The 20,000-nt window shown below is 33.1% G+C and overlaps 4 protein-coding genes, 5 non-coding genes and 2 pseudogenes across 11 annotated transcripts in view; 5 read left to right on the forward strand and 6 right to left on the reverse strand.

Moving 5' to 3' along the window:
* Positions 1 to 1,974, reverse strand: part of LOC125604657 — a 2,342-nt pseudogene extending 368 nt beyond the window's left edge. Inside the window, exons 1-2 of the transcript XR_007336378.1 lie at positions 1,971 to 1,974; positions 1 to 1,843 (exon numbers count right to left, since the gene is read on the reverse strand). The exon at positions 1 to 1,843 is cut by the window's left edge and continues 368 nt beyond it. The product of XR_007336378.1 is annotated as an uncharacterized LOC125604657 (transcript). The remainder of the gene's footprint in view (positions 1,844 to 1,970) is intronic.
* LOC125604653 (photosystem I assembly protein Ycf3) overlaps positions 1 to 5,992 on the reverse strand; it is a 6,360-nt gene extending 368 nt beyond the window's left edge. The window contains exons 1-3 of the mRNA XM_048774900.1: positions 2,035 to 5,992; positions 1,076 to 1,303; positions 1 to 284 (exon numbers count right to left, since the gene is read on the reverse strand). The exon at positions 1 to 284 is cut by the window's left edge and continues 368 nt beyond it. Coding sequence (XP_048630857.1) covers positions 130 to 284; positions 1,076 to 1,303; positions 2,035 to 2,158 — 507 coding nt within the window. The 5' untranslated portion in view covers positions 2,159 to 5,992 and the 3' untranslated portion in view covers positions 1 to 129. The remainder of the gene's footprint in view (positions 285 to 1,075; positions 1,304 to 2,034) is intronic.
* On the reverse strand, positions 3,522 to 3,594 carry TRNAT-UGU. The gene has a single exon. It is a non-coding gene; the product is annotated as a tRNA-Thr (tRNA).
* Positions 5,156 to 5,228, forward strand: TRNAF-GAA. Its single transcript has one exon. It is a non-coding gene; the product is annotated as a tRNA-Phe (tRNA).
* A 426-nt stretch (positions 5,993 to 6,418) lies between the features above and the next one.
* On the reverse strand, positions 6,419 to 7,107 carry LOC125604652 (NAD(P)H-quinone oxidoreductase subunit K, chloroplastic). The gene has a single exon (XM_048774899.1). It carries the CDS (start codon positions 7,105 to 7,107, stop codon positions 6,430 to 6,432), a length of 678 nt encoding a protein of 225 aa, XP_048630856.1. The 3' UTR covers positions 6,419 to 6,429.
* A 4,726-nt stretch (positions 7,108 to 11,833) lies between these two features.
* On the forward strand, positions 11,834 to 12,623 carry LOC125604655 (NAD(P)H-quinone oxidoreductase subunit K, chloroplastic-like). Its single transcript, XM_048774902.1, has one exon. The coding sequence runs from the start codon at positions 11,834 to 11,836 to the stop codon at positions 12,608 to 12,610; it is 777 nt and encodes a 258-aa protein (XP_048630859.1). The 3' UTR covers positions 12,611 to 12,623.
* A 1,184-nt stretch (positions 12,624 to 13,807) lies between these two features.
* TRNAF-GAA lies at positions 13,808 to 13,880 on the reverse strand. The gene has a single exon. It is a non-coding gene; the product is annotated as a tRNA-Phe (tRNA).
* A 54-nt stretch (positions 13,881 to 13,934) lies between these two features.
* LOC125604656 lies at positions 13,935 to 19,631 on the forward strand (annotated as a pseudogene). Its single transcript, XR_007336377.1, has 3 exons — positions 13,935 to 17,235; positions 17,962 to 18,190; positions 18,982 to 19,631. The product of XR_007336377.1 is annotated as a photosystem I assembly protein Ycf3-like (transcript).
* TRNAT-UGU lies at positions 15,439 to 15,511 on the forward strand. Its single transcript has one exon. It is a non-coding gene; the product is annotated as a tRNA-Thr (tRNA).
* On the reverse strand, positions 16,786 to 16,872 carry TRNAS-GGA. Its single transcript has one exon. It is a non-coding gene; the product is annotated as a tRNA-Ser (tRNA).
* Positions 19,632 to 19,987: 356 nt separating the features above from the next.
* The window catches only part of LOC125604654 (photosystem I P700 chlorophyll a apoprotein A2-like), a 5,027-nt gene continuing 5,014 nt past the window's right edge, over positions 19,988 to 20,000 (forward strand). The window contains exon 1 of the mRNA XM_048774901.1: positions 19,988 to 20,000. This exon is cut by the window's right edge and continues 5,014 nt beyond it. The gene's annotated coding sequence lies outside the window, so the exon portion shown is untranslated.

The raw sequence follows: 20,000 nt of genomic DNA on the forward strand, positions 1-20,000 counted from the left end.
TGGTTCTTCTGATAGAAAAAAGAATCTGGTTTATTTGACCGAGAGGGCCAAGAAACTAAAAAACAATTAATTGTAAAAACAAATAAAGATATATTATAGAATAAAAAAAAAGAAACAAAGAAAAAGTTCTTATTCGAAGCGCCTCGTGATCGTCAACCAATTCTGTGCTTCAATATAATTACCAGGAGTAAGCGTTATAGCCTGTTTCCAATACTCGGCGGCTTGAGCAAACCAAGCCTCCGCCATTTCAGAATCTCCTTGTTGAATGGCCTGTTCTCCACGGTCGGAATAGGCGGGTCAATTCCCTCCCTGAGAACCGTACTTGAGAGTTTCCTACCTCATACGGCTCGACAACCAACTCTTTTGTTTTGGTGTACCAGTTTTTTTCACTTTAACCTACTTTAACTTTATATCTAATTGAATGAGATTTCTTATAGATATTCATTCGGTTTTTCTTGGATTAAACAAAAGAGAGTAATTACATGAGTTTCAAACTTTCGTTTTGATTTAATTAATATATTAATTAATCTAATAATAAGTTTTATCTTTTCTCCTACCTTCAGAAAAAAAAAGGCATGTCCACTGTTATTAGATATTAGAATTTTCTGAAAGGTAACTATCCCGCTTTCATATATAAATTTATATAGAATCGTTGAAAAAGACTTTTTTTCATACTTCATATCATAAAAAAGAAAAAGACTTACTGTCTTTAGGATCTGATGCTACACCGCTGCTCAATACCTTAGGGGATCCACTCTATTACATAAGTAGATTTCTAAGATTTATCTCATATTATGATATAAATAAACAGCTCTTGTTGTATCGGTCCAAAACCTTTCCAGTTGATCTTTACGGTGCTTCCTCTATCAATTAAATCTTTTTTTATCCATAGAAAATAAAGTATTTAGGCATATCTAGTCTTCACTTCATATTTCGATCCATGAAGTTTATTTATTTGCTACAGCTGATAAAAAATCGTTTTGGACGATGCTTATGTAGAAAGCCTTTTTTTTTTTCTAGTATTTCATTGACTAGCTGTTCGTTCTTTTTTTCTATAGTGGAGATAGTCGCACGTAATGACAGATCACAGCCATATTATTAAAAGCTTGTGGTAAAAAGGGGTTTCGTTCTAATGCCCGAAAATAATATTCTAAAGCTTTGGTATGTTCCCCATTACTTGTGTGGATAAGGCCTATATTATAGAGTATATAACTTCGATCATAGGGGTCAATTTCTAGTCGCATAGCTTCATAATAATTCTGTAATGCTTCCGCATAATTTCCTTCAGATTGAGCCGACATCCGTTACGGTCGTCATTCGCTTTAACGAATTCTCCGTTTCAGAACCGTATGTGAGATTTTCATCTCATACGGCTCCTCCTTTAGGTGCATAATGAAAATAATAAATATATGGATATGGAAAAATTTGATGTCATTATGAACTAAGCGGGGCTAATGTTTTTACAAGAAATCCCTAGCCAACCTTCTTGTAAAAGATCTTTTCTTACTACCAAGTGGATTCATATTCATACTAGATAAAAATAAAAAAGGAAACTCTAACAATTTCTTTGTTCTCAACGCCCCTAAATTTCCAGGAATTAGTCACTTCAACAGTCTTCAATGGTTATACGGGTATCCAAAGTACGGACGAGATGGATGTTTATTGTTCCAACCATTTTAATTAGTCCCAATCCCAAAGAAGAAGAAAGAAAAGGAATCTTTTTGAAGAAAGTTTTCGTGTTGTTGATTTCTCGGCGTAGTGCTTCTTCCCCTGTGCCTCCTATTCGTATATTGTATTAGTCTAGTAGGATTGATCTGTAATACGGGAACCGTAGGTAAAAAACCTTTTGCTCAATACTAGAATTCATAATTGAAGCATCTAAGGCTGCACTAATCGTGGATACATGACAGAAGGGATTGCTTTTTTATATTATAAACTTCACCTTCAAAAGCGTAGATTTTTTTCAATACTCATTTTTTTCTATTCCAAATCGGTGAGAAATAGAAAAAAATGATAATGATAATCAAATCGCACCATCTCTGTAATAAGTAAATGCCTCTTTTTCTCCGGAAGTTGTCGGAATGACTCGTAATAAGATATCGGCTACAATTGTAAAGGTTTTATCAATAAAATTTCCATTTATACGCGATCTTGGCATAGGTAGTAATCCATTCTATAACTCTTTTTATTTCCTTTAACTTTTCTTTTGTGAGAAAATTTTCTCACAAACAAAGGAATTTTATAGTACGAACTAACATAAAAGCGGACTCGTTTTTTATAAAAAAATATTCTATCTACTTCCAATTTTTCTAGATATAAAATCTACATTTCTTTGCTATGGAAAATGCTGGGAAGAGCAAACAAGGGATCCAAACCTCCCTACCAATCTATGATACATGAATAGGAAAAAGATTCCCCGACAAAATCCCTTACCTTGTCCCTTTTTAGTTTTAATCAAAAAAGCGGGCAAAGGGGAGTTGTCCGAACTCTTGTTTTTAGTGATTTTTTTTTACTTCACTTAGGTTTTTTAAGTCTGGCGAGAGTAATATTCTACGACAAGCAATTCATTTATTTTCAAACCGACGCATTTCCTATCTATTATTTGATTGACTAACCCTTCATATTGGAATGTGTGAAGAGTCAGATGGTTTGGCAATTCCTCGGGGGCAGATGACTCAAGAAGATTTTGAACCAAAGTTCTAGAGTTTTGTTCATCCTTCACTGTAATAATATCTCGGGGTTTGCATCGATAACTTGGTATATCAACTATACGACCATTAACTAAAATATGCCCATGGTTAACTAATTGGCGCGCTTGAGGAATAGTCAAAGCCATACCCAACCGAAAAAGGATGTTATCCAAACGCATTTCAAGTAATTGTAATAAAACTTGACCCGTTGACCCCTTAGCTTTTCCGGCGATACGAACATATTTAAGTAATTGGCGTTCTGTAAGACCATAATGAAAACGCAATTTTTGTTTTTCTTCTAAACGAATACGATATTGAGATTTTTTTCCGGAGCGTGATTGGTTTCTAAGATCGCTTCCTGCCCTAGGCCTTTTACTAGTTAGTCCCGGTAAAGCCCCCAGACGGCGTATTTTTTTAAAACGAGGCCCTCGGTAACGTGACATAAAGACTCCTTTTTTTATTGAAATTGTACAAAAACTAAACAAAATTAAAACTGAACTAAATGATAATGATAAATAACGTAAAATCCACTCCAATAAACTATTGGAATACAAAGAGTCAGAAGATATATTCTCTCAATATACAGATTTTTTTTATTGTATATACAATATATATAAATCAATAAATCACAAAAATTTTCCTTTATTTTCTTCATTTATTTTGCCAAGATCTAACCCTTTTACCCCAATATATATTCCTATATGGAAGTTTATATGACATAATATAAATGGCGTGGTAACTCTTGGAAAAAGGTGAAAGAAGTCTTTTCAATCTTATTTTTTTTTGAAAGTACATTAAAAATCATGTAAAAAAAATGAAAAACTATGTAAAAGCCGGCTATCGGAATCGAACCGATGACCATCGCATTACAAATGCGATGCTCTAACCTCTGAGCTAAGCGGGCTCAACTAAAATAGTGTATACAAATTCACTAAACTACTAGATCGTATTAATTAACTATTCTATTCATATTTTTCCTTATCTATTTAGAATTCATCATATTTTCGATATTCTAGAACAGAATATAGCTCAAATAAATAGTGACTATCATTAAATAAATAAAACAAAACCTTAATGAATTAATATAATATAGCAATATATCGACTTTCTAATTTTGATTTCATGAGTTTCTAAATAAGAAAATTTTAATTAGACCGGAAAGCTTTTTTTTTAAAGTTAAATGATATCTGATTTGAAATTCTTGGTTTTTTTGTTCTAACCTCATGCAATTATTATTATTTGATACTTTTTCTCTTTTTATATTCTTTATTATTTTATAGAATTAAATTATTAGAATGAATATTCGAATATTCATTTCGAATATACTTTTTTAGAATTATTCGAATTTCAAATCTACGAAGTAGACTTATAATCTTTTTACATTGCACATTGTAGAATTCTAAGTTTCAATAATGATCATAAATTTCTTTTCATGGAAGTAAAAAAAACGAATCGACCGTTCGACTATTTCTTAAAATTGAAGACAACGATGAGAAAAGGAAGAACATATATATGTTCTCTAATATATAACCATATTGAATTGCAAATACAAAAATGATAGAATCTTTGTTGATTAAACTAAATCAATATGGATGGGGCTAAAAAAAATGCAAGAAGATACCAAAGAAATAAAATAAGTATCTGTATGTAATGAATTCCAAGGTTTCGTCATAAGAAAAAGTGGAAAGACATCATAATGAGATCCTAATCTCAAAGCAAAAAGGGGGATATGGCGGAATTGGTAGACGCTACGGACTTAATTGGATTGAGCCTTGGTATGGAAACCTACTAAGTGATAACTTTCAAATTCAGAGAAACCCTGGAATTAACAATGGGCAATCCTGAGCCAAATCCTGGGTTACGCGAACAAACCAGAGTTTAGAAAGCGGGATAGGTGCAGAGACTCAATGGAAGCTGTTCTAACAAATGGAGTTCAATCCCTTGTGTTGAATCAAACGATTCACTTCATAGTCTGATAGATCCTTGGTGGAACTTATTAATCGGACGAGAATAAAGATAGAGTCCCATTCTACATGTCAATACTGACAACAATGAAATTTATAGTAAGATGAAAATCCGTTGACTTTTAAAATCGTGAGGGTTCAAGTCCCTCTATCCCCAACCCTACTCCCTAAAAAAGTCTGTTTGACACCTTACCCTTTTTTTAGTTATTCAAGAATTCATTGATCTTTTTTCATTCATCCGACACTTTTACAAACTCGAATTTCTTTTCTTATTATATACAAGTCTTGTGGGATATATCATACATATACAAATGAGAAAGAACTATCGATTTGAATTATTTCGAATCTAAATAATTTTTCATTCTAAAACTTAGAAAGTCTTCTTTTCGAAGATCCAATAAATTCCCGGTCCAAAACTTTTTTCATTTACTACTTTTGCGTTTCTTTTAATTGACATAGACCTAAGTCATCTCATAAAATGAGAATGATACTTCGGTAATGGCCGGGATAGCTCAGTTGGTAGAGCAGAGGACTGAAAATCCTCGTGTCACCAGTTCAAATCTGGTTCTTGGCATAGGATTGATTAATTTTGATAAGTTTATAGTCTTCAAATTAAACGTATCTTTAGTAAAAAAAGTGCAATAATCCTTTATCCCCCTCTCTTTTTTGTTCATGTTGTGGATCCATCCGTTCAAAAAAAATGTATAAGACTTTATACCTAATACATATTCGAAAGGAAAGTTCTGGTTGAAAGAATAAAAAAAGTAAAAAAAAAAAGATCTATATCTATCTATCTATATCTATCTATAGTATCTATCGTTGAAGGGCAGAAATACCCCCAAGATTCATTAGATTAGATACAATAGAAATAGAATTTTAACCCCCCCATTTATTGTATTGCTTTCCAATCTTATTTATTCATTCCCAGTTATGTGACTAAAGTTGACTAAGTTATGTGCGCGATACAAAGTTCATAATGCAGAACTCTTTTTTTTTTTTTTAGTTCATCCTATTGGCTCGGCTTTTAGGAAAAAAGTATCTTTCAAATTGGAGATTAAGCTATCTATAATAATATGAATAAGACCTTAATTCTTCTGTTTGTTTGATCTAAAAACGACTCGAATTCAAAATATTCCGCGAAGGTCCGTAGTTGTAGAAACTAAGACTCATTTTTATCATTCAAATTTTTTATCATTCAATAAGCATCTTGTATTTCATAAAAATTGGGGGCAATATAATCCTTACGTAAAGGCCACCCTATCCAACTTTCGGGCATTAAGATCCGTTTCAGCCGCGGATGGCTATCATAAGTGATTCCTAACATATCATAAGATTCCCGTTCTTGAAAATCCGTACTTTTCCAAACCCAGAAAACAGATGGAATTCTGGGATTACTCCTGTGAGTAAATACTTTTATGCAAACTTCTTCCGCTTGATTGACACCATATTCTATTCTCGTAAGATGATACACACTGGCTAAGAGGCCACCTGGTGCCACATCATAGGCACATTGGGAACGTAAATAATTGTAACCATATACATATAAAATTACAGCAATAGAATGCCAATCTTCGGGCTTTATTTGTAAAGTCTCTATTCCTTGGTAATCGAAGCCCAACGATCTATGAACCAGCCCGCGTTTGGCTAGCCAAACGGACAAAGTGCCCTGCATCTTTTTTATTTCCCCCACACCTTTTTTATATAAATTTAAGTATTTCACATTTACCATGAGTTCTAATTTATGAAGATTTTTTTCTTATTCTCTCAAATCCTCCCTAATTCACTAATTCGTGGGAAGATACTGGGCTTTTGTATTTAAAAAATGTTTCAGTAGAGATCTCTGAAGTAGATGATGGTGGATAGAGTAATTCTTGATCATAATTTCCAGTCTGTGTACTGCGTACAACAAAAAACTTGTGATTGGTAGTAAAACACCGATTACCCCGTTGAGGTCTAATTCGATCCTTATAGATTTCTCTAGCTATTTTCTTACGAAGCTTTGTTATAGCGTCTATAACAGCCTCTGGTTTAGGTGGACAACCCGGCAAATAGACATCTACAGGAATTAGCTTATCAACCCCTCGAACAGTACTATAAGAATCGGTACTGAACATCCCCCCTGTAATTGTACACGCTCCCATAGCAATAACATACTTTGGTTCAGGCATTTGTTCATATAATCTCACTAAAGAAGGAGCCATTTTCATTGTTACTGTACCTGCTGTTAAAATAAGGTCCGCCTGTCTAGGACTTGATCTTGGTACTAGCCCATAACGATCAAAGTCAAATCGGGAGCCTATTAATGAGGCAAATTCAATAAAACAACAACTGGTACCATAAAGAAGCGGCCATAGGCTGGAAAGTCTTGACCAATTTGAAAGATCATTTAACGTAGTTGAAATAACTGAGTTTTTTGTTGTTCGATCAAGTACGGGAAACTTAATGGAATTCATAATTGTTTCAATGGTTTTTTTTTACTTTTTTTTTATTGTTATTGTACAAGTATTCAGGAAACGAACTAAGACCATTCCAACGCTCCTTTTCGCCATGCATAAACTAAACCAAGAATTAGGATAAGCACGAAAATGAAAGCTTCTATAAAAGCGGATACCCCTAGTACATCGAAACTCATTGCCCACGGATACAGAAAAACGGTTTCAACATCAAAAACAACAAAAACTAGAGCAAACATATAATAACGGATTCTAAATTGTAACCAAGCATCCCCGATCGGTTCTATACCTGATTCATAACTAGAAAGTTTCTCCGGCCCCTTCGTAATTGGAGATAAAACCCCGGAAATTAGAAATGCCAAAACAGGAATAGCACTTGATATTATTAAAAATGCCCAGAAAATATCATATTCGTAAAGCAGAAACATAGACGAACTCCTATGAATGTGGAAAAAATACCCGCTTAGTCAATTCCAATCGGAGTGGATTGGGCAAGGTATATATAACTCTTGCGTCAAAACAAAAATTCAGGTTAATCGAATCATTTATTTTCGTTTGGTTGCTGTGGTAGACGTCTCCTTTTAAGATTTATTGATTGTAATCTTATTTTCAGTACACTTATTACTTAATATTTCCATGTTTCTATTACTAATAGTTTCTCATATTAATAATATAATATTAATATGATTAATAACTAGTAATTTTTTTTATTTCTGTTTCTTAAATTTGCTTTATGTTTTATTTAAAAATAAAACAAATTGATAAAAATATCTTCGTTTTTAAAATTATGACGTATCAAAAAATCCACTTACGACTATGAAAATGAATGAATAAAAAACGTTTATTCTAAATTATAAGTATCTATCTAGATATATCTATAGATAGTGATTGGATCCACTGAAATCAAATGAAATCAAATTTGGTTTTCCGTTTTATTCTGAACGACCCCCAGGACTTATGGTTTAGGGTCTGGGAGTTTTTTTTATGAACCAACAAATTGAAAGTAACCAGTTAGAAATAAAGAATACAATAAAAAGTCAAAAATTATCCAATTATTTGGATTTGAATGTCATTTATTAGAATAAATTTATTAGTTAGGGCTATACGGATTCGAACCGTAGACCTGCTCGGTAAAAGAGCTCGAACTTATTATTATCAAAATGATTCGAACTCTTTCAAAGACCCAACATGCATTTTTTTTGCATTGGGCTCTTTCATTAACTGATAGAAAGATCAGTTAGTCTACCATATTTTTTCTTAAAAAAAAAGATAAGAAATGGTTCCAAGTACTCTGATTGATTATTTTTTAATTCTAATACAATACAGAATAACTACCAAAGTGTTTCAAAGAAGGGTTCTCTTGACGTAGGTTTGCTTTTGGTCTAGATCAACTTAAGTTAAATATAGTCTCTAACATCCTGATTAAAAATCAAATATGAAACTTGCTACACCTTAAGGTTCATAGGACGAAAAGATCATTTTTGAGTTCCTTATACTCATTCTGCCTAGCATTAAGTAGACTGGGTATTCACCCTATCAATATCTCAAATCAATGATGGGTTCTATTAATTCCCTACCGAAATGGGGTACTTTAATAGGACCTAATGTCAGGCTATTGTTCTCCTCTTTTTCCTAAAAAAAAGTCATGGAGTAAGACATCGATTTATTAATAAGATCAATCAATTGGTTTGATTGCGTGATGGACTCCTCTGAAAAACTTTGGCGCACGTGTAAACGAGGTGCTCTACCTAACTGAGCTATAGCCCTTGTGTTTATGATCCACATTTTATCTTATCTTATCATGTAGATAATTTCTTGTCAAGATTAATATTATATGATCGAACATTATATCTCTTTCATCTCGTTGTTTATTGGTATTGCTTAGAAATAATATTGGATTTATAATCCTATCGATGTGATAAGTATCCCCGTGCCTTCTCTTTACGATGATAAATAACCTACTTAACTCAGTGGTTAGAGTATTGCTTTCATACGGCAGGAGTCATTGGTTCAAATCCATAGTAGGTATAACTTATTAGACACCATGATCAATGGTGTCTAATAAGTTTTTGTAGCCAGCTTTTTTTTTTTTTTTTTCTCGCTTTTGGATCCTATTTTTTTATACGTCAGCTAGTTACAAAAATCAAATCGTATTGAGAGCCTCGACGCGTGTCCGAGCTCGTCTGAGAGGCTAGATTAGCCTCAATTGTTTGTCTCTTGCCTTCAGCTTTTCTCAAGTTCGCCTCTGCTATTTCAAGAGTTTGCTGAGCTTCTTGTGGATCAATGTCACTATTTTCTTCTCTGCATCATTTTACTAAAATAGTAATTTCATTATTGCCTATTCTAGCAAACCCGCCCATCAGAGCCATTGTTAACCATTGGTATTAAGGCGTATTTTCAAAATACCTATATCAACAGCGCAATCGGCGCGTGATATGGTATTTTGAAAATACGCCCACTTTAATAATAATGGTTTCTTTTACATGCCCCTGATTCGGTTTTGCTAGAATAGGCAATAATGAAATTACTATTTTATAATGATTCAGAGAGAATAGTGACATTGATCCACAAGAAGCTCAGCAACTCTGAAATAGCAGAGCGAACTTGAGAAAAGCTGAAGGCAAGACAAAATTGAGGCTAATCTAGCCTCTCAGACAGCTCGGACCGCGTCGAGGCTCTCAATACGATTGATTTTGTAACTAGCTGACGTATAAAAATTAGGATCCAAAAGCGAGAAAAAAAAAAAAAAGCTGGCTACAAAAACTTATTAGACCCATTGATCATGGTGTCTAATAAGTTATCCTACTATTGGATTTGAACCAATGACTCCTGCCGTATGAAAGCATACTCTAACCATGAGTTAGTAGGTTTTTTATTATCATCGAAAGAGAAGCACGGGGATACTTTTCACATCGATAGGATTATAAATCCAATATTATTTCTAAGCAATACCAATAAACAACGAGATGAAAGAGATATAATGTTCGATCATATAATATTATCTTGACAAGAAATTATCTACATGATAAGATAAGATAAAATGTGGATCATAAACACAAGGGCTATAGCTCAGTTAGGTAGAGCACCTCGTTTACACGTGCGCCAAAGTTTTTCAGAGGAGTCCATCACGCAATCAAACCAATTGATTGATCTTATTAATAAATCGATGTCTTACTCCATGACTTTTTTTTAGGAAAAGAGGAGAACAATAGCCTGACATTAGGTCCTATTAAAGTACCCCATTTCGGTAGGGAATTAATAGAACCCATCATTGATTGAGATATTGATAGGGTGAATACCCAGTCTACTTAATGCTAGGCAGAATGAGTATAAGGAACTCAAAAATGATCTTTTCGTCCTATGAACCTTAAGGTGTAGCAAGTTTCATATTTGATTTTTTAATCAGGATGTTAGAGACTATATTTAACTTAAGTTGATCTAGACCAAAAGCAAACCTACGTCAAGAGAACCCTTCTTTGAAACACTTTGGTAGTTATTCTGTATTGTATTAGAATTAAAAAATAATCAATCAGAGTACTTGGAACCATTTCTTATCTTTTTTTTTTAAGAAAAAATATGGTAGACTAACTGATCTTTCTATCAGTTAATGAAAGAGCCCAATGCAAAAAAAATGCATGTTGGGTCTTTGAAAGAGTTCGAATCATTTTGATAATAATAAGTTCGAGCTCTTTTACCGAGCAGGTCTACGGTTCGAATCCGTATAGCCCTAACTAATAAATTTATTCTAATAAATGACATTCAAATCCAAATAATTGGATAATTTTTGACTTTTTATTGTATTCTTTATTTCTAACTGGTTACTTTCAATTTGTTGGTTCATAAAAAAAACTCCCAGACCCTAAACCATAAGTCCTGGGGGTCGTTCAGAATAAAACGGAAAACCAAATTTGATTTCATTTGATTTCAGTGGATCCAATCACTATCTATAGATATATCTAGATAGATACTTATAATTTAGAATAAACGTTTTTTATTCATTCATTTTCATAGTCGTAAGTGGATTTTTTGATACGTCATAATTTTAAAAACGAAGATATTTTTATCAATTTGTTTTATTTTTAAATAAAACATAAAGCAAATTTAAGAAACAGAAATAAAAAAAATTACTAGTTATTAATCATATTAATATTATATTATTAATATGAGAAACTATTAGTAATAGAAACATGGAAATATTAAGTAATAAGTGTACTGAAAATAAGATTACAATCAATAAATCTTAAAAGGAGACGTCTACCACAGCAACCAAACGAAAATAAATGATTCGATTAACCTGAATTTTTGTTTTGACGCAAGAGTTATATATACCTTGCCCAATCCACTCCGATTGGAATTGACTAAGCGGGTATTTTTTCCACATTCATAGGAGTTCGTCTATGTTTCTGCTTTACGAATATGATATTTTCTGGGCATTTTTAATAATATCAAGTGCTATTCCTGTTTTGGCATTTCTAATTTCCGGGGTTTTATCTCCAATTACGAAGGGGCCGGAGAAACTTTCTAGTTATGAATCAGGTATAGAACCGATCGGGGATGCTTGGTTACAATTTAGAATCCGTTATTATATGTTTGCTCTAGTTTTTGTTGTTTTTGATGTTGAAACCGTTTTTTCTGTATCCGTGGGCAATGAGTTTCGATGTACTAGGGGTATCCGCTTTTATAGAAGCTTTCATTTTCGTGCTTATCCTAATTCTTGGTTTAGTTTATGCATGGCGAAAAGGAGCGTTGGAATGGTCTTAGTTCGTTTCCTGAATACTTGTACAATAACAATAAAAAAAAAGTAAAAAAAACCATTGAAACAATTATGAATTCCATTAAGTTTCCCGTACTTGATCGAACAACAAAAAACTCAGTTATTTCAACTACGTTAAATGATCTTTCAAATTGGTCAAGACTTTCCAGCCTATGGCCGCTTCTTTATGGTACCAGTTGTTGTTTTATTGAATTTGCCTCATTAATAGGCTCCCGATTTGACTTTGATCGTTATGGGCTAGTACCAAGATCAAGTCCTAGACAGGCGGACCTTATTTTAACAGCAGGTACAGTAACAATGAAAATGGCTCCTTCTTTAGTGAGATTATATGAACAAATGCCTGAACCAAAGTATGTTATTGCTATGGGAGCGTGTACAATTACAGGGGGGATGTTCAGTACCGATTCTTATAGTACTGTTCGAGGGGTTGATAAGCTAATTCCTGTAGATGTCTATTTGCCGGGTTGTCCACCTAAACCAGAGGCTGTTATAGACGCTATAACAAAGCTTCGTAAGAAAATAGCTAGAGAAATCTATAAGGATCGAATTAGACCTCAACGGGGTAATCGGTGTTTTACTACCAATCACAAGTTTTTTGTTGTACGCAGTACACAGACTGGAAATTATGATCAAGAATTACTCTATCCACCATCATCTACTTCAGAGATCTCTACTGAAACATTTTTTAAATACAAAAGCCCAGTATCTTCCCACGAATTAGTGAATTAGGGAGGATTTGAGAGAATAAGAAAAAAATCTTCATAAATTAGAACTCATGGTAAATGTGAAATACTTAAATTTATATAAAAAGGTGTGGGGGAAATAAAAAAGATGCAGGGCACTTTGTCCGTTTGGCTAGCCAAACGCGGGCTGGTTCATAGATCGTTGGGCTTCGATTACCAAGGAATAGAGACTTTACAAATAAAGCCCGAAGATTGGCATTCTATTGCTGTAATTTTATATGTATATGGTTACAATTATTTACGTTCCCAATGTGCCTATGATGTGGCACCAGGTGGCCTCTTAGCCAGTGTGTATCATCTTACGAGAATAGAATATGGTGTCAATCAAGCGGAAGAAGTTTGCATAAAAGTATTTACTCACAGGAGTAATCCCAGAATTCCATCTGTTTTCTGGGTTTGGAAAAGTACGGATTTTCAAGAACGGGAATCTTATGATATGTTAGGAATCACTTATGATAGCCATCCGCGGCTGAAACGGATCTTAATGCCCGAAAGTTGGATAGGGTGGCCTTTACGTAAGGATTATATTGCCCCCAATTTTTATGAAATACAAGATGCTTATTGAATGATAAAAATTTGAATGATAAAAATGAGTCTTAGTTTCTACAACTACGGACCTTCGCGGAATATTTTGAATTCGAGTCGTTTTTAGATCAAACAAACAGAAGAATTAAGGTCTTATTCATATTATTATAGATAGCTTAATCTCCAATTTGAAAGATACTTTTTTCCTAAAAGCCGAGCCAATAGGATGAACTAAAAAAAAAAAAGAGTTCTGCATTATGAACTTTGTATCGCGCACATAACTTAGTCAACTTTAGTCACATAACTGGGAATGAATAAATAAGATTGGAAAGCAATACAATAAATGGGGGGGTTAAAATTCTATTTCTATTGTATCTAATCTAATGAATCTTGGGGGTATTTCTGCCCTTCAACGATAGATACTATAGATAGATATAGATAGATAGATATAGATCTTTTTTTTTTACTTTTTTTTATTCTTTCAACCAGAACTTTCCTTTCGAATATGTATTAGGTATAAAGTCTTATACATTTTTTTTGAACGGATGGATCCACAACATGAACAAAAAAGAGAGGGGGATAAAGGATTATTGCACTTTTTTTACTAAAGATACGTTTAATTTGAAGACTATAAACTTATCAAAATTAATCAATCCTATGCCAAGAACCAGATTTGAACTGGTGACACGAGGATTTTCAGTCCTCTGCTCTACCAACTGAGCTATCCCGGCCATTACCGAAGTATCATTCTCATTTTATGAGATGACTTAGGTCTATGTCAATTAAAAGAAACGCAAAAGTAGTAAATGAAAAAAGTTTTGGACCGGGAATTTATTGGATCTTCGAAAAGAAGACTTTCTAAGTTTTAGAATGAAAAATTATTTAGATTCGAAATAATTCAAATCGATAGTTCTTTCTCATTTGTATATGTATGATATATCCCACAAGACTTGTATATAATAAGAAAAGAAATTCGAGTTTGTAAAAGTGTCGGATGAATGAAAAAGATCAATGAATTCTTGAATAACTAAAAAAAGGGTAAGGTGTCAAACAGACTTTTTTAGGGAGTAGGGTTGGGGATAGAGGGACTTGAACCCTCACGATTTTAAAAGTCAACGGATTTTCATCTTACTATAAATTTCATTGTTGTCAGTATTGACATGTAGAATGGGACTCTATCTTTATTCTCGTCCGATTAATAAGTTCCACCAAGGATCTATCAGACTATGAAGTGAATCGTTTGATTCAACACAAGGGATTGAACTCCATTTGTTAGAACAGCTTCCATTGAGTCTCTGCACCTATCCCGCTTTCTAAACTCTGGTTTGTTCGCGTAACCCAGGATTTGGCTCAGGATTGCCCATTGTTAATTCCAGGGTTTCTCTGAATTTGAAAGTTATCACTTAGTAGGTTTCCATACCAAGGCTCAATCCAATTAAGTCCGTAGCGTCTACCAATTCCGCCATATCCCCTTTTTGCTTTGAGATTAGGATCTCATTATGATGTCTTTCCACTTTTTCTTATGACGAAACCTTGGAATTCATTACATACAGATACTTATTTTATTTCTTTGGTATCTTCTTGCATTTTTTTTAGCCCCATCCATATTGATTTAGTTTAATCAACAAAGATTCTATCATTTTTGTATTTGCAATTCAATATGGTTATATATTAGAGAACATATATATGTTCTTCCTTTTCTCATCGTTGTCTTCAATTTTAAGAAATAGTCGAACGGTCGATTCGTTTTTTTTACTTCCATGAAAAGAAATTTATGATCATTATTGAAACTTAGAATTCTACAATGTGCAATGTAAAAGATTATAAGTCTACTTCGTAGATTTGAAATTCGAATAATTCTAAAAAAGTATATTCGAAATGAATATTCGAATATTCATTCTAATAATTTAATTCTATAAAATAATAAAGAATATAAAAAGAGAAAAAGTATCAAATAATAATAATTGCATGAGGTTAGAACAAAAAAACCAAGAATTTCAAATCAGATATCATTTAACTTTAAAAAAAAAGCTTTCCGGTCTAATTAAAATTTTCTTATTTAGAAACTCATGAAATCAAAATTAGAAAGTCGATATATTGCTATATTATATTAATTCATTAAGGTTTTGTTTTATTTATTTAATGATAGTCACTATTTATTTGAGCTATATTCTGTTCTAGAATATCGAAAATATGATGAATTCTAAATAGATAAGGAAAAATATGAATAGAATAGTTAATTAATACGATCTAGTAGTTTAGTGAATTTGTATACACTATTTTAGTTGAGCCCGCTTAGCTCAGAGGTTAGAGCATCGCATTTGTAATGCGATGGTCATCGGTTCGATTCCGATAGCCGGCTTTTACATAGTTTTTCATTTTTTTTACATGATTTTTAATGTACTTTCAAAAAAAAATAAGATTGAAAAGACTTCTTTCACCTTTTTCCAAGAGTTACCACGCCATTTATATTATGTCATATAAACTTCCATATAGGAATATATATTGGGGTAAAAGGGTTAGATCTTGGCAAAATAAATGAAGAAAATAAAGGAAAATTTTTGTGATTTATTGATTTATATATATTGTATATACAATAAAAAAAATCTGTATATTGAGAGAATATATCTTCTGACTCTTTGTATTCCAATAGTTTATTGGAGTGGATTTTACGTTATTTATCATTATCATTTAGTTCAGTTTTAATTTTGTTTAGTTTTGTACAATTTCAATAAAAAAAGGAGTCTTTATGTCACGTTACCGAGGGCCTCGTTTTAAAAAAATACGCCGTCTGGGGGCTTTACCGGGACTAACTAGTAAAAGGCCTAGGGCAGGAAGCGATCTTAGAAACCAATCACGCTCCGGAAAAAAATCTCAATATCGTATTCGTTTAGAAGAAAAACAAAAATTGCGTTTTCATTATGGTCTTACAGAACGCCAATTACTTAAATATGTTCGTATCGCCGGAAAAGCTAAGGGGTCAACGGGTCAAGTTTTATTACAATTACTTGAAATGCGTTTGGATAACATCCTTTTTCGGTTGGGTATGGCTTTGACTATTCCTCAAGCGCGCCAATTAGTTAACCATGGGCATATTTTAGTTAATGGTCGTATAGTTGATATACCAAGTTATCGATGCAAACCCCGAGATATTATTACAGTGAAGGATGAACAAAACTCTAGAACTTTGGTTCAAAATCTTCTTGAGTCATCTGCCCCCCGAGGAATTGCCAAACCATCTGACTCTTCACACATTCCAATATGAAGGGTTAGTCAATCAAATAATAGATAGGAAATGCGTCGGTTTGAAAATAAATGAATTGCTTGTCGTAGAATATTACTCTCGCCAGACTTAAAAAACCTAAGTGAAGTAAAAAAAATCACTAAAAACAAGAGTTCGGACAACTCCCCTTTGCCCGCTTTTTTGATTAAAACTAAAAAGGGACAAGGTAAGGGATTTTGTCGGGGAATCTTTTTCCTATTCATGTATCATAGATTGGTAGGGAGGTTTGGATCCCTTGTTTGCTCTTCCCAGCATTTTCCATAGCAAAGAAATGTAGATTTTATATCTATTTTTTTTATTTGATTTGATACGTTGTGGTCAATCACGTAAGATTGGTTATTTAGTTGAAAGTACGGAAAGAGAGGGATTCGAACCCTCGGTAAACAAAAGTCTACATAACAGTTCCAATGTTACGCCTTCAACCACTCGGCCATCTCTCCGACATCAGGATTATGACTGAGTACCTGGGTGAATAGCGAGTTATTCATCGTTTTTTTAGATTATGGTTAATAGATACCTTTTTTTGATCAGAAAAATTGGAAGTAGATAGAATATTTTTTTATAAAAAACGAGTCCGCTTTTATGTTAGTTCGTACTATAAAATTCCTTTGTTTGTGAGAAAATTTTCTCACAAAGAAAGTTAAAGGAAATAAAAGAGTTATAGAATGGATTACTACCTATGCCAAGATCGCGTATAAATGGAAATTTTATTGATAAAACCTTTACAATTGTAGCCGATATCTTATTACGAGTCATTCCGACAACTTCCGGAGAAAAAGAGGCATTTACTTATTACAGAGATGGTGCGATTTGATTATCATTATCATTTTTTTTCTATTTCTCACCGATTTGGAATAGAAAAAATGAGTATTGAAAAAAATCTACGCTTTTGAAGGTGAAGTTTATAATATAAAAAAGCAATCCCTTCTGTCATGTATCCACGATTAGTGCAGCCTTAGATGCTTCAATTATGAATTCTAGTATTGAGCAAAAGGTTTTTTACCTACGGTTCCCGTATTACAGATCAATCCTACTAGACTAATACAATATACGAATAGGAGGCACAGGGGAAGAAGCACTACGCCGAGAAATCAACAACACGAAAACTTTCTTCAAAAAGATTCCTTTTCTTTCTTCTTCTGGGATTGGGACTAATTAAAATGGTTGGAACAATAAACATCCATCTCGTCCGTACTTTGGATACCCGTATAACCATTGAAGACTGTTGAAGTGACTAATTCCTGGAAATTTAGGGGCGTTGAGAACAAAGAATTGTTAGAGTTTCCTTTTTTATTTTTATCTGTATGAATATGAATCCACTTGGTAGTAAGAAGATCTTTTACAAGAAGGTTGGCTAGGGATTTCTTGTAAAAACATTAGCCCCGCTTAGTTCATAATGACATCAAATTTTTCCATATCCATATATATTATTATTTTCATTATGCACCTAAAGGAGGAGCCGTATGAGATGAAAATCTCACATACGGTTCTGAAACGGAGAATTCGTTAAAGCGAATGACGACCGTAACGGATGTCGGCTCAATCTGAAGGAAATTATGCGGAAGCATTACAGAATTATTATGAAGCTATGCGACTAGAAATTGACCCCTATGATCGAAGTTATATACTCTATAATATAGGCCTTATCCACACAAGTAATGGGGAACATACCAAAGCTTTAGAATATTATTTTCGGGCATTAGAACGAACCCCTTTTTACCACAAGCTTTTAATAATATGGCTGTGATCTGTCATTACGTGCGACTATCTCCACTATAGAAAAAAAGAACGAACAGCTAGTCAATGAAATACTAGAAAAAAAAAAAGGCTTTCTACATAAGCATCGTCCAAAACGATTTTTTATCAGCTGTAGCAAATAAATAAACTTCATGGATCGAAATATGAAGTGAAGACTAGATATGCCTAAATACTTTATTTTCTATGGATAAAAAAAGATTTAATTGATAGAGGAAGCACCGTAAAGATCAACTGGAAAGGTTTTGGACCGATACAACAAGAGCTGTTTATTTATATCATAATATGAGATAAATCTTAGAAATCTACTTATGTAATAGAGTGGATCCCCTAAGGTATTGAGCAGCGGTGTAGCATCAGATCCTAAAGACAGTAAGTCTTTTTCTTTTTTATGATATGAAGTATGAAAAAAAGTCTTTTTCAACGATTCTATATAAATTTATATATGAAAGCGGGATAGTTACCTTTCAGAAAATTCTAATATCTAATAACAGTGGACATGCCTTTTTTTTTCTGAAGGTAGGAGAAAAGATAAAACTTATTATTAGATTAATTAATATATTAATTAAATCAAAACGAAAGTTTGAAACTCATGTAATTACTCTCTTTTGTTTAATCCAAGAAAAACCGAATGAATATCTATAAGAAATCTCATTCAATTAGATATAAAGTTAAAGTAGGTTAAAGTGAAAAAAACTGGTACACCAAAACAAAAGAGTTGGTTGTCGAGCCGTATGAGGTAGGAAACTCTCAAGTACGGTTCTCAGGGAGGGAATTGACCCGCCTATTCCGACCGTGGAGAACAGGCCATTCAACAAGGAGATTCTGAAATGGCGGAGGCTTGGTTTGCTCAAGCCGCCGAGTATTGGAAACAGGCTATAACGCTTACTCCTGGTAATTATATTGAAGCACAGAATTGGTTGACGATCACGAGGCGCTTCGAATAAGAACTTTTTCTTTGTTTCTTTTTTTTTTATTCTATAATATATCTTTATTTGTTTTTACAATTAATTGTTTTTTAGTTTCTTGGCCCTCTCGGTCAAATAAACCAGATTCTTTTTCTATCAGAAGAACCAATCCCAGAAAAAAATTTCATTATATCCTTTTCTCAAATCGTTCTATTTAATCTGGTATTCTCTAGGGATAAGTAGTACATGAATATGAGAATATCTATAATATCTATATCTAGTTTTTTCTATTTTTTTCTTTTCGACTATTAAAACGAATAAAAGGGATTTGAAAATGACTAAATATCAATACTAGAATGTTTCTTAGTAATGACTAATAAGCGGTTATTGAAATAGGATAATATCCTCTATTTAAAACATAAAAAATAGGCTATATTTCGGAACTTATAATTGAAATATGAATACACTAGATTAGGTTATAAAAAAAAATTATTTGTGTACCAATACTAATGTAAAGGTGCGAAAACGCTTTTTAATAAAAAAAAAAAAGGGGGGGGTCCGTTGAGCACCCTATGGATATGTCATAATAGATCCGAACACTTGCCCCAGATCGACTTCCAGATCATAATTGCTCTAGTGAATAACTAAAGAAAATGGATGAATAGATGGGAGATAGAAGAGAAAGAACAAAATTCTAAGCATCTATCATCGGTTCACTAATTATTTGAGTGACTGTTGGCGGGTTTCTTTGTATGTGTTGTCCGGAAAGAGGAGGACTCAATGATTATTCGTTCGCCGGAACCAGAAGTCAAAATTTTGGTAGATAGGGATCCCATAAAAACTTCTTTCGAGGAATGGGCTAAACCCGGTCATTTCTCAAGAACAATAGCTAAGGGACCATCATT

This window comes from Brassica napus, unplaced genomic scaffold (genome assembly GCF_020379485.1).
Source record: "Brassica napus cultivar Da-Ae unplaced genomic scaffold, Da-Ae ScsIHWf_591;HRSCAF=883, whole genome shotgun sequence".
Classification (NCBI taxonomy): Eukaryota; Viridiplantae; Streptophyta; class Magnoliopsida; order Brassicales; family Brassicaceae; genus Brassica; species Brassica napus.